General features: G+C 38.7%; 2 protein-coding genes across 3 annotated transcripts in view; one reads left to right on the top strand and one right to left on the bottom strand.

Moving 5' to 3' along the window:
- Positions 1-5737, top strand: part of MATN2 (matrilin 2) — a 133329-nt gene extending 127592 nt beyond the window's left edge. Inside the window, exons 15-19 of one of the 2 annotated variants that reach the window (XM_012643621.1) lie at positions 1087-1239; positions 2121-2192; positions 2549-2626; positions 3013-3111; positions 4674-5737. In XM_012643621.1, coding sequence (XP_012499075.1) covers positions 1087-1239; positions 2121-2192; positions 2549-2626; positions 3013-3111; positions 4674-4729 — 458 coding nt within the window. In that variant the 3' untranslated portion in view covers positions 4730-5737. Of the gene's footprint in view, positions 1-1086; positions 1240-2120; positions 2193-2491; positions 2627-3012; positions 3112-4673 lie in introns of both variants that reach the window. The other variant, XM_012643620.1, reaches the window with a different exon arrangement.
- Positions 5738-11632: 5895 nt separating this feature from the next.
- Positions 11633-14523, bottom strand: RPL30 (ribosomal protein L30). The gene is made up of 5 exons (XM_012643613.1): positions 14443-14523; positions 14283-14335; positions 13872-14017; positions 12502-12632; positions 11633-11728 (listed from the first exon to the last, which is right to left on the bottom strand). Exons 2-5 carry the CDS (start codon positions 14301-14303, stop codon positions 11679-11681), a joined length of 348 nt encoding a protein of 115 aa, XP_012499067.1. The 5' UTR covers positions 14304-14335; positions 14443-14523; the 3' UTR covers positions 11633-11678.
- Between the last annotated feature and the right edge of the window lie 20 nt (positions 14524-14543).

Below are 14543 nucleotides of genomic sequence, written 5' to 3'. Positions count from 1 at the left end.
TTTTATGTATAGCTAACACAGTCTTAAAATAGTATTAATAGTTATCCTTTTTAGGAAGTTGTGCATAAAGTTACTGGGCTCCCAGACAAATATGCTGAACTTGGTTATTGACCTTACACAGACTTAGAACAAGGCATAACTCTTGCCCCTTGGCTTGAAGAACCATTTTTATGTGCGTTTTTAAAAAATCTAGTCTAATGAATTAGCCAGAATAAGATATCAGTGCTGAAAAATGTAGGAAATCAAGCAGAACTTAATTCTTACTGTGTTTTACTTTCAAATGAAGAATATATGAGGGAAGGAAGTCTAACGATTAATTTGATTTAGAAAAGCTTTAGAGCAATCTTATATCCCTTTTGAAATTTAAGGTTCTTTTTCTTGACTTTGGGAATTTCCAGTGGCCTGCAGATTCTCTCTTTTAGCTTAGCATCTCCTCACAAGGTTGTGTCCTTCCAAGAAAGGTGGGGAAAAAAGCAGCTTCACTTGTCCCAGGTCACTTGAGTATTTCCTATCCTGTACCTTTGCAAAGGAGAAACTAGGTTATAAGGTCATAAATGGACTTGCTTCTTAGAATTTTTCCAGAAGAGATTCCCATGTAGCAAGCCATAAGATAGTGCTCTTTTCTACTTATCCAGAAGGCTAATTGGGGGAAAAGTTAGATTTTTTTTAAATGGTATTGCCTAGAGCTGAGTAATAGGTTGGTGGTTTAGCTTCCCAACCTCTCCCAGATGCCTCACCTCTCTCTTGGATCCTTTTTGCTCACAGGGCAAAAATAAAAATGGTGGAAAAATAAAAGGAAAGGGAGGCTGACATGGACCCCTCAAATCACACCACTTAATATCTAGCTGGCTTTGGGGGCAGTGCACACAACCTTCAGACCCAGGGAACACAATTCTAACTACCTTGTTCTCTCCTCCCGACCCCCCGCCAAGACACGGAGTCTCACTATGTTGCCTAGGCTGGCCTCAAACTCCAGAGCTTGAGTGATCCTCCCGCTTCAGCCTCCTGAGTAGCTGGGACTATAGGTGTACACCACTGTGCCCAGCTTTCAACTCTACGTTTTTCCTAATTTGCTCTGTGCCTTAGGTATCACTATGTATGCTGTTGGGGTAGGAAAAGCCATTGAAGAAGAACTACAAGAGATTGCCTCTGAGCCCACAGACAAGCACCTCTTCTATGCTGAAGACTTCACCACAATGGGCGAGATAAGTGAAAAACTAAAGAAACGCATCTGTGAAGGTACTTTAGTTTATGTCTAGGAAAGACCTTAGCGAACAGGGCAGCATGAATCCTTGAATGAGAAATTCTCAACCCATTCCTTCCAAGTGCTCCCTGGTGAGCAGGGCCAGTGGTGCCTGGAAACACTAATAAGCACAAAAAGGGGAACAGGGAGAGAGGGCAACACAAAAGGGACAGCTACCATTGCTTGAGCACTTTCTCTGTGCCGAGCAGTATGAGAAGTGTTTTGACATGCCAGCAACTTCCTCTTCAGAAAAACCCTAGAGAGATGATCATTTGACTAAGAGATACAATTCAGATTTTGTTGTGTATGCTTTTCTCCAGTTTGCTAATTGTGCCAGGTATACTTACATACAGCAGTTACACCCATTTTTCTTTTTTACTCATGTCCCAGTTTCAATCACCAGTAAAATCCAAGTCTAAGTGCTGTGTCTTACTCCTCCAAAGGAAAGAACTCTGAGATGAAGGGGGACCAGGGAGGGAAGGCCTTTCAGATTTCTGTGAATAGAGAATGTTTTGCCTCTTGGCTGTTTCATTCGAGTTAAAATGCCTCGAGTGGAGCTGCTGACATTGTGACTTGACCCTTCAACAACTTCACCTTTTTGTCTGCCCTACTTTCTAGACATGACCATTTTGGGGAGCATCTTAAGTAAGATGTACTTAAAGGGTCTAGGCTTCTCTTGCTAGTGAGAACTGCCCTGGAGTGGTCATAGATATCATGGTACCCAATTGCTTTTTTGAATCTTTGGTGTTACCAAATAAAACCAAAAAACCCTGGGTTATGGCAGTAGGTAAGGAGTTGGTCTGGCACCAGCTTCCTAAAGAACACATGCATGCATGTGGACAACTGTCACTCCTTTTGGTCATCTTTTTCTGTTCAGCTCTAGAAGACTTTGATGGAAGACAGGACTCCCCAGCAGGGGAACTGCCAAAGAGAGTCCACCAGCCAACAGGTAATTTTAAAAAGCAGTGTTTTTGGAAACTTTGGTGGGTACTTCCACCATGGTTTCCCTCTAGATAAAAGTTGTAAAGGAGTGAAAGTAAGTAAGATTTAAATTATGTTAATTAAGGCCTTTTTTCCTCAAAAAAAAGGAAATTAGTATCTCTGCTGTCAATCTTTTTGCCACAGTATGTCCCAAAGTAAAGCTCTGTACCAAATGCTAGGAATACCAAGTACTTACTCTGCTGATGGCTGTTTTATAACCACAATAGTGTCAAGCAGGTTTGACTTCAGTTCTCTTTCTCTTTACAGAATCTGAGCCAGTCACCATAAATATCCAAGACCTACTTTCCTGTTCTAATTTTGCAGTGCAACACAGATACCTGTTTGAAGAAGACAATCTTTTACGGTCTACACAAAAACTTTTCCATTCGACAAACTCTGCAGGTAATTCCAAATGAAACAGTACTATAACTTGATCCCAGACTTTTAGCTTGCCAACAAACTTAGCTTTAAGGAGGAAAGGAAAGGAGGAAGTATGCAATAGTATAGAGGAAACGAAAAGAAAGAACTTCAGTAAAATGAGAACTAAAAAAAAACCTAAAAGAAACTGTAGTAGGCTTCCCCACTAATCCACAATAATGGCCACTTCTAGTGCTGGAAGCATATACAGCCCTTTTCTGGTATTTGCTTTACTGGATCTGGCTGCATGGAAAAAGTTAAAAACATTTCTTTCATTATGGTTTCCTCCATATGCTGATTCAGTCCTATTATTATGAATCCGGGAAGTCTGGTGGGTTATAGAGGTGAACACTTTCCATCTGCTTTCTCAGGAAGCCCCTTGGAAGAAAAACAGGATCAATGCAAATGTGAAAACCTTATAATGTTCCAGAACCTTGCAAATGAAGAAGTAAGAAAATTAACACAGCGCTATATCCTTTTCTAATATTATGCTTCTGTATGGAACATAAAGAATATTACCAAAACTTCACAAATACTTTATGTGGGTTTATCAACTTTAGTCATTCCCACGAATTTGAGAATACTGAACTCCGGGAAATGCCTTTGCTTAAAAAAGCAGCCTAAGAGGTGTCTGGGAGCGAAGGGCAAGCCAAGCTTAGTGACAATGGTCAAGCACTTGGTTGCCATCTCCTGTTCTAGGGGGTTTAGCAATAAAGGCAGTCAGCATGCAAGGTAAAGAAAAAAGAGACTGACTTAACTTTCTCTCCGCTGGGAGGATATGTAGGATATGTGCTGGGTCTGAAATACATCAAAGGTACAGTATGTACAGGCAAAGAATGTTGTAGGAGGAAGAGGTTTCAAACTAAATCTAAACTCCAAACCTTTCCTTTAGCTCCAAGCTACACCACGGCCACATTTGGATTCAGCGTGTACTTTCCGGAGGGCTGGGGTGTTTTTTGTATGGGTTGGTTTTTTTTTTTTTTTGGCAGCAGAGATGTTTTCTATCAGCACTCTAAAAGATGAAACATTCTAAGGGAAAAGCAGGATCCAATGATTCATTAAAACAATATTACGAATAAAAGGAATGCTCTGGGATAATAGAGAAATGAGAATTCAGTGCTTTTACACATTGAACACCCTGCCAACTGCTCCGAACTTACAATTACAGTAAGCTTACTAAAGCTGGCTGGTATCTTTCTCAGCATGTATCAACTAGTCTACAGGGAAATGGTTTGATTCTGAACTACCTCTGTGCCAATGGGCTTATGTAATAAGGAACAACAGCATATAGCACTTCCCTTTCTGAAAGCTGGAAATATGCTCCTCTAAGTAAAATAAAATAATCTTTCTGATATTGGTTAATATAGATGATGAATCTAGACTCTCATTTTGCCACCAAGAGGGCAGATGGAGGATATTAAGGAGCTTACAAAGAAGATAAATATTTATTCTAATGCCCCTTTCCTCTCCCTTTTCCCACTGAAGTCTACCTCATGAAGACTAAAAAAGATACATATATATATATATATATATATATATATGAAAGAGCACAGGTCAAGACAGAATTCCTGAAGGCTGCCGCCCTTTGGCTTTATCTGGCACCATGGGTGAAAATTTCCTATTTCCCTTCTCTTCTGACTTCGTATCTTATTTTCCAAGGCCTAATCCTTTCATTTTCTTCTCTTCACCACATTCCCAACATTATCAATTCTCTCCCAGCAGTGTGCTATGGCAAACTAATTTATAAGCAACAGAGGTGGGAGTGGAATTAAAAAGACAAATTCAGACCTATCTAGCTTTGATAATGTTTTTAAAAAAGGGCTTACCCTAAAATATATTTGTCTTGACATCGTATGTTAAATGAGTTACTATAAACTTACAAGTCAGAGTTTTAAAATACTTGACAAAAATGGAAAACAAACCAAAGCCTTTTATATTTCAGAATCCAAATTTTTATGTAGATGATCAAGTTATATTTGAATGTGAGTAAAAATAGGCAATTCAGGTTCCTCTTCCTTAATTTGAGATTTACTAGAAGAAATGACACAGAGAATGGAAGCCCTGGAAAATCGCCTCAGATACAGATGAAGATTAGAAATGCTCTACATTATCTGTACATCATTGCATCAAAAATTACAATTAAAGCAGTTCGGAGCCCCAAAGCTCAGGCTTAGGTTGATAATGTTGTGAAGTAAAACAAAACCAGTACTGAGAAAGCTGGTTTGCTATAGAACAAAGACAAAAAGTAGACACTAACTTGTATAAATTTATTTAGGAAAAAAAAATCCTTCAGAATTCTATGAGTTTACCATGAGAATAAATAAGCTATGCAAGGTATTTTGTAATATACTGTGGACATGACTTGCTTCTGCCTCATCCTGCCTTAGTGTTGCAATCTCATTTCACTATAAGATGAAGTTTGCGCAGTCTTACTGCTGTAGAACACTGGCCATAGGAAATGCTATTTTTTTGTATTGGACTTTAATTTGATATATGTATATGGATGTATGCATAAAACACAGGACCTATGTACTTGTGTAACATGTTGGATTTTTTATACGATATTAAAATTCACTTCAGAGAATGGTATTGTGTAAAATTCTTAATTTAACTTTAAATGCAAGATATGTATACATGAGAAATAGCCAATATGTGTATGAAAAAATGTTATGAAAAAATCTTACCAGTAATCAGAAAAATGCAGGTTAAAATGATGATACCATTTTTCACCCATCAACTTAGTAAAAATGAATGTAACTGACTATTGGTAAGGATGTGGCAATATGGGGCTGTTATAGGGAGAGAGCAAATAACAGTCTCTTTGGAGAATGAATCTGCTGATATCTCATAAAACTGAAAATACACACAACCCTGTAACTAGCAACTGCACTTAATAGTTACCTAATTGGATGATTTTAACACATACTTACAAGGAGATCTGCATAAGAATGTACTAGAGTTTGTAAAAGCAATAAATTAGAAACAACCTAAAATATCAGAAGGGGAACTGATAAACTACGTAGTCCATGCCACAGAAATACTATACATTTACAGGAAGGCACTGAATCTCCACAAATACATGGTAAAACTCAAAAACAAAGATGACTTTAAAAAACCAATGAGGCCTGCCTATAATCCTAGGACTCTGGGAGGCTGAGGCAGGAGAATCCCTTGAGGCCAGGAATTCAAGACCAGCCTAAGCAACACCGTGAGATCCTGTCCCTACAAAAAATAGAAATATTAGCTGGGTATGGTGGTACATTCCTGTAGTCTCAGCTACTCAGGAAGCTGAGGCAGAAAGATCACTTGAGCCCGGGAGTTTGAGGATGCAGTGAGCTGTGACTGCACCACTTCCCTCCAGCCTGGGCAACAGACTGAGACGCTGTCTCTAAAAAAAAAGATAGCCAAAATGATGTTCTTCCCATGGAAACCACTGTATTTTAGAGTCCAAATGATACTTTACAAACAGAACACCTTGAATAAGCTTAGGTTTAAATATTTCAAGACAAGTGTTTCCATCAGAATGTCCTCCCAAAGGGCAGTGTGATAGAGCGGCAAGAGTATCTCCTGGGCCTCAACTTTATCTGCAGATCGAGTTCTTTCTAGGTATAGAAGTTGTGACTCAAAGTATTAAACCCTGAGTTTATATTTTTATTTGAGTAAACCATTTGACCCTGAAAACATAGGTTTATCTGGCACCATGGGTGAAAATTTCCTATTTCCCTTCTCATGAAAACATAGGTTTTCATGAGGAAGTAGTATTGGTTTGTGTTGACGTTTGAGATAGTCATGCATCCCTTAACAATGGGCCTGTGTTCTGAGGTAATTCAGATGAAATTAGGCAATTTCATCTTGTGAATATCATAGTGTACTTACACAAACCTAGATGGTATAGCCTACTACACACCTACGCTATATGTTATCTCCTATTGTTCTTTGCCTACAAACCTGTATAGCGCGTTACTGTAATGAATACTGTAGGCAACTGTAACACAGTTAATTATTTGTGTATATAAGTACATCTAAACATAGAAAAGGAATTTCTTAGCTTTATTATAATCTTATGGGGCCACTACCGTATATGCAGTCCGTTGTTGACCAAATGTCATTATGTGGTGCATGACTGTGTATTAGTTCAGGCATTGCTTTCAGTTGGTCAAGTCTACTTGATTTTCTATTGTGTTCAAGCTCCCTCTAGTGGCTCAAAAGACAGCTCGTTTCCCACCTCCCCTTAGCTATTAAATACATCTGATCATACATTTTTTAGCTAGTGAATACATTTCTCCATCTTGGGGGGAACACAACTTCACGGAAAACAAAGGCTTCCAAATTTCTGTAAAGTGATTTATAAAATTAATCAAAATTTACAGGTTAATCCAAGTTAACTTGAAGATTGCCTACAATTTGAATTCTCACTTTTTTTTGCCACTTGTACATTTCGGTGTAAGGGTTTTACGTTCCATTTTCATCATTTATTGTGACCTTTCCATGCCTTGATTTCATCTGCAAAATGGGGCTAATAGTTCTACTTCAGTGGGTTGTCAAGAGGATTGAATGAGTTAACTAACATATACACTACTTAGTAAAACATTTTAAATGCTCAAAATTAGCCATTATATTTTTATTCTTCAGCAGCCAATAGTATCAGAAACAAAGATGGTCCTTGGGTTAAGTGTATGTTGAGTGAATGAAAGGATAGAATGAATTCATTCCTTACCTGAGAAAAGTATTTTGGCACATTCCCACCCCTAAAATTATCTTTTGGGGCAAACAGGTAGAACGTAGTAGATTAAATAATGGTAAGTGCACAAGATGGTAAAGAACTACTATTAACGAGACAAAAATAAAATTCTAGACAGCCAGAAGTATATCAATGAGAAGTAAGTAAACTTTTAAGCCCTAGAAGTCATTATTTGCTCTAATTTTTTTTTTCCTTGAGACAGAGTCTCACTGTTTCCCCTGTTAGAGTGCAGTGGCATCATCATAGCTCACTGCAACCTCAAATTCCTTGGCTCCAATCATCTTCCTGCCTCAGCCTCCCGAGTAGCTGGGACTACAGGCGTGTGCCACAATCCCTGGTAGATTTTTCTATTTTTAGTAGAGACGGGCTCTCACTCTTGCTCAGGCTGGTTTCGAACTCCTGAGCTCAAGGGATCCTCCCACCTTGGCCTCCCAGAGTACTAGGATTACAGGTGAGCCACCACACCTGGCCTGCTCTAATTTTGGTAAGTGACATAAAGTTATGTTGAGTCCCTGTCCTTTAGGACCTTAGTTTAGTGAGAGACAGTTGTGATTTAAAAGGCCATAAAAAAAGGTGTAAGGTAACTCCGAGGCACCTGTTCTAGACTGGAGGAGGATGTTGGGCTCTCCCTCAGAATAAATACAAGTAGGCTGGAAAAGGGGGAGGGGGAAGGAAAGCAGATGCCACTGCAGGCAGAGGGAGCAGCAAGTCTAAGGGGTAGCTGGTAGTTACAAAAGAGCAGATCAAAGAGAAAAGAGCTTTCCAAGAAGCAGATGACAATCTTCCTGATGACCCAACTAATTGCATTCATCATTAGCCTAAAATTTGGTTTCTTCTCTACACTCCTTTTACTCCTACCGCCATTCCATAACAACTGCAATTCTTAACATACTCCATAATATCTGACCTCTCCTGTGGGACTTCTATCTCCATACCTAACAATTCAATATAGGTATGGAGTAAATCCAATAGGCTAGAATTTCCTGCAATCTCCTGCATTATTAGAGCTACCTAGTCAAACACCATTGCTTTCATTGTAATCACAGAACATTTAAAACTGCTACCTTATACCTTCCTAGATCTTCTTAGCCAGTGGCATTTTCTGACTCTGGCAGTAGTTTAATGGCACTACGTCACATGTACCACAGGACAGAATGACCGAGGTATGTTTCCTATCTACTAGCTTTAAACTCCTTGTCCTTGAACTTTAAATTTCTTTCTCACTGCAAAAAACAACAGTGATTGCACAAAAAGTACATATAAAGAAAAGTAAAAGCCAAATGACCTTATAGCATATTATCACTACCTAGGAGAAGGCCCTAGAAATCATAAATTTTCTTTTTTTTTTTTAGAGACAGAGTCTCACTGTGTTGCCTGGGCTAGAGTGCCGTGGCGTCATCCTAGCTCACAGCAACCTCAAACTCCTGGGCTCAAGCGATCCTCCTGCCTCAGCCTCTCGGGTAGCTGGGACTACAGGCACACGACACCATGCCTGGCTAAGTTTTTCTATATATTTTTAGTTGTCCGGCTAATTTGTTTTTATTTTTTTTTAGTAGAGACCGGGTCTCACCCTTGCTCAGGCTGGTCTTGAACTTGCGAGCTCAAATGATCCTCCCATCTCAGCCTCTCAGAGTGCTAGGATTACAGGCATGAGTCACCACGCCCCGCCGAAATCATAAATTTTCTAAAAATCATCATTCCAAAGTGCCTTCAGCCAAAAAATCATGCAAAAGAAATGATAGACTGGCTTCCTCAAAAACCTGAAAATAGAACTACTATATGACCCAGCAATTCCACTGCTGAGTATTCAGAGGGGAATTCAGTATATCGAAAAGACACCTACACTCTCATGTTTATTGTAGCACTATTTGCAATGGCCAAGATATGGAATCAACCTAAGTGTCCATCAGTGGACGAATGGATAAAGAAATTGTGGTATGTATACACAATTGAATATCATATAGGCACAAAAAAGAATGAAATCCTGCCATTTGCAACAACACAGATGAAACTGGAGAACATTATGTTAAGTAAAATAAGCCAAGCATAGAAAGACAAATACCACATGTTCTCACTCCTATGCTAAATATTAAAAACAATGGATCTCATGGAGACAGAGTAGAATGAGTTACCAGAGGCAGGGAAGGGTAGTTGGGAGGGTGGGAATAAAGGAATGATGGTTAATGGGTGGAAAAATGGATAGAATGAACACTATTTGATAGCACAACAAAGTGACTATAATCAACAATAAGTTAGGGTATACCTTAAAATAACTAGAAGAGTAGAAGTGGAGTGTTCCTAACACAAAGAAATGTTAAATGCCTGAGGTGATGGATACCCAATTACCCTGCTTTAATTCACATTGTATGCCTGTATCAAAACATCGTATGTACCCTATAAAGATATACAACTATTGATTCGTTGGCAAGTGAATACTCCTCTTTCCTTCTCAAAGAAAAAAAGATATACAACCATTATGTACCCATAATTAAATATTTTTAAAAAAGAAATAGTACACTGGCGTCTGTAATTATGTTTTCTTCAGGTCACTATCTTTTAAGAAATTAAAGCTCATTAACCTGGAGGAAAAAATAACCCAAATAGTGTGAAAAGTTCACTTGTGGGAGAAATTGACCAAGCTTATCATAAAAACATTTTCAAACTATGGAAATAGACAGTGTTAGAGATCAGTAGTCTCTATAGTTAAATCTTTGATAAGACTAAGGAATTCTTATCAAAGATTTCAAACATTTTCTATATCACTTTGGGCACACTGGTCTCTTCATATATAAACACAAATACTGTAGAACATTTAAAATTTTCCATACAACTCAGTGGCTCTTAACCAGGGAAGATGCCAGTTTAAAAATGTTGGGATGCTTGACGTGATGGATATTCTACTTACCCTGATTTGATTAACATACATTGTATGCCTCTATCAAAGCAGCACATGTACTCTATAAATTTGTACAACTATTATGTGCCCATAATAATTAAAATTTTTTTTTTTAAATGTGGGGATGACATTTGGGAGTGTTGAATGTTTCAATGACGTGGAAGGAAAATGAAAGAATGAAAATTACCCTGCAGTATCCACAGCCCTGGACAACAAAGAATTGTCCCATCAGTCAGTAGGGCTCTCAAATTGAGAAATATTGAATAACCGAATAACCAGTTAATAAAAGCCAGACTCTCCAAAGTATATCCACCTCAGACTAACTTCAGACACAAACTAGAATCATGAGATATTATCTTGAGACAAATCAACTCCCTCACCTGTAAAACTGGGAACATGACCCACCCATGGTTGTCATACAACTATTAAGAGCTGGAGTCCTGACTCCAAGTTCAGAAAATGCTCGATTTTCTGGATGGTATACAGAAGGCATCATCATCTCTTATGTCTCACTCATCTACCATCCAAAATTGCTTTAGAGAAAGAGGGGAGAGAAAGAAGGGGGAAGAGGGAGATTGAGTCTAAAATCCAAAAGACATTGCCATTTTTGACACTTCTGAAGCCTCCCGCAGACTACACAGGGTATACCCTACCAGTACCATTCAACTCTATACATTTAAAATGTAGCTAAATCAGCATTTTCCCCAAAATTAATTCCTTTGAATATTCCAAAGCATTTTAACATATGTGGGAAAAGAGTTCCAAAGTATATACTCTTGGGAAATGCAGTATGTAGTTTCCCAAAATTCTAAACACCAAAAATACATTACAGTACATCTTTTAGAACAAATGATATAAAACACACTTGGGCAAAGATTATTTTGGAGTCATCCAAGTATATCTCTTCTACTCCAACCACTGCACAACCTTAGGAAAGATCTTTCTTCATTAAAGTATAATAGAACTTTTCTCAGCCTGTGACAGCATTTTGAGTGGGGAAGCATATTTCTCACTTAATCCTTTTTGCTACTCAGAGTTGGTAAAGTGCATTTCTAGCTAAATTTTGGGTATTTAGCCTTACTGTCTCTCAAACATATTCAAATATAAAATGCAAACAATGTCCTGAGACTGGAATTACAAAATTAAGTCCCTCAATAACTTAGTAGTTCCTTAGAAAGGAACTCAGTGCGCTCCCTTTACAAAGACTGAAAAATGGAAACTGGAATGTTTAACTCTTCATTGGAAAGTCCCACCACCGTATCTATTAATAGCTACCTCATCCCCTCTAATCCTACCTCCAGAAAAGTGTACTAAAACAAAGATATAAATAACTGAAATGGATACACTGTTTTTATATCACAGGCACTGTCAAGTTTTATTAAAGAAAAAATTTGCACAATTTACTTTTCACCAGTCTGTTCCGGCATGCTTCTAATGATATCAGAGTCACCTAGAAAATAAAAGTACAGTAATTTTACAATTCATTTCATGATAACTACCAATCACAAAATTTCCCTACTTTGGTTATGCCTTTAGACTAACGTCTGCAAATTAGCACTGATTATTTGCAAAAGTTATTATTACATAAGGTGTACTGTCATTTTTCTTAAGGTTGACCAAAGATAACCTAGATCACAGCCATTATACAATCACACAAATGATCATATAATAAATCACACTTGGTTTATCACAAGCATTTATAAAACCAAACCTAGGGAAAGAACTAGGTCTGGGGACACATGCGTGGTTTTAATATAGCGAATGCTTAGCCTGTCCTGATTATTACAAAATCAGAACAGCGAGAAAATTCGCAGTGTTTTATGAATTAACTAAAATTGATGTGTATTTGTAGGCACTTGTTTTTAAACCAATTTTACCTGTTTTCAGACAGCTTTGAGTTACTTTATTCTACTATTTTACTCGATTATCCCCACTTATAATTTCACCTTTTACCAAGTTCCTAAGACATTATTTCTTAAGTGTTTTATCAAACAATTCATAATCTCAGAGTAAAAAAAATTAATAACACTAATTGCAATTAATAGCATTAATTATAATGTACTGGCATTCATTACCAGTTCTTTACACAATACAACCAGGATATCTCGTTACATCCAAATTCTTATTATCTGAACTCAGGAACCAAAGACATTTGTATAACAAGGAAAACTTAGATATTACATTAGAAAAGGAAAAAATGATTTTCTGATTTAAAATGCATACCTGGATCAATGATAGCCAGTGTGCATACTCTGTAATATTTTCCACATGCTGTGCCCAATTCAATATTATTGCCACTGTAGTGATGGACACCAGTTTTGGCTAACATGGCATAGTACTCTATTTCAGATTTCCTTTGGGAACAAAAAAAGGCAAATAAATAAATGCCATACCAAGCGACTGACAGACTAAATGTTACTACTTCTCTTATTAGTTTTAATGATGCTGAGGCCTCCCAACAGTAGCAAAACCACTTATTACTGTCAGAAACATATTATCATATCCATTAACTGATACAAGCCAACCTTCCCTTGGATCCCTCACAAGTGAGGGGACAACCAGAAAATATCTACTGAACACCTACCATGTTTACAACAGTATCTATGCTCATGGAATAGAGTAGGATGCAAAACAAATAAAAGCAAAGCATCATTCACTTAGCATTAAATGCTAGATACTTTACACTATATAATCCCACAACCTCTAAAGTAGGTATTATATACCTCTTTTTAACTAAGGAAGAAATCAAAGCACAGAATAATAAGTGGAGAATTCAGAATCCAAACTCAAGTTATATTTAAAAGACAAGCCATTTCTATTATCCTCTAGTACTCTGAATCCTAGATGAGGAGTGATAATATTTACCCAAAGAGTTAACATTTCAGTGTTCAAATCATCTCAGGCCCCATCCCAGACCCACTGAATCAGAACGTACATTTTAACAAGACCACTTATGTGATTTCTTTGCACAGCTACCTTTGAGAAGCACTGCTGTAAAAGGTAAGCTTGAAAGAACGGTTTCTTTCTCACAACCAAACTGTGAGATGGGATGGAGAAAGCACTCGGCGGTGCCAATAAGTACAGACACACTACATAAAATGCTGTGTGCAGGTTATGCATTACTATAGAAAATCAACGAGGGTAGGGGACTGATCAGATGACTTACATCCTGCAAGGTCCAAGTTTCTTTTGCTTATTTACAATACCCACCAAGTTCAACTTCAAAGCAGTAAGCTGAGCATAAACCTTGGCTCAAAGAATCGATATAGCAGGCTGATCTAGGTGATTCTTTAACAGCCTGCAAACCCATAATCCAGCTTCAACTTTTCTTTGATGTTCTGTGGTTTTTACCCCTCCTGCCACACATTTCTCCCCAAAACAAGCTTATAGAAGGAAAGCACATGATCAGAGATGGGAAAAAATCAAGAGCCAAACATCACAATAACCACCTAATAATTGTTCTCAAAGTGTTCGTTTGCAAAACAAGTTTTATATAAAATCGAGTTCATGCTACCCAAATCACAAGTTTACACTAGTGGATACTGGCTCACGATCAGTCTGCCGTGGGCGACGCAAGCTCAGGTTCCAATTACCTCAAAGCTGGGCAGTTGTTGGCGAGGATAACCAATTTCGCTTTGCCTTGTCTGATCATCTTCAGAGTCTGCTTGTACCCCAGCACATACTTTCCACTTTTCATAACGAGTTGGAGCCTTGAGTTGATCGACTCCAACGACTTTTTCTAAAAAGCAAACATTAAACAGGGACCTGAAGGCCTTGTTTGCAACCACCTCAAAACTGAATCCAAATTTCTGGAGTCGAGCCCCTTAATAAAACTTCCGAAGTCGAGGGCCGCGAGTCATTGAGAGGACCTCTCGGGTTCTCTTTGGGACCCTCCAAATGCCAGTGGGCATGCTGTCGCCCGAGTGGGTTCAGATCTGCCCGCCCCGGCGGCGACTCATTTCTCCACGTGAACCGGTCTTCCGGCCCCGGCCTGCCTCACTCACCGTCTTCTTTGCGGCCACCATCCTCCTGCCTTCGGTGCGCGACGGCCCCCAACCTAGAACATACAAAGGACAAGACAGGAAGTTTAGGATCCGGAGCTCCAAACGGCAACCCACAGGGATACCCGCGCGGTCCAACCTCGGCCTGGTGGAGCCCACTCACCAAAACCACCCGCCAAGATGGCCGGGGAGCGAGAAAGGAAGGAGTTCCCACAATGCAAAGCTCTTCACAGCGGCGCCGGAATTGCGGGACCGGAAGCGAAA

Source organism: Propithecus coquereli, unplaced genomic scaffold (genome assembly GCF_000956105.1).
Source record: "Propithecus coquereli isolate 6110/MARCELLA unplaced genomic scaffold, Pcoq_1.0 Scaffold2, whole genome shotgun sequence".
Lineage (NCBI taxonomy): Eukaryota > Metazoa > Chordata > Mammalia > Primates > Indriidae > Propithecus > Propithecus coquereli.
Note: the sequence above shows the minus strand (reverse complement) of the source record. Positions and strands in the feature narration are given on the sequence as shown.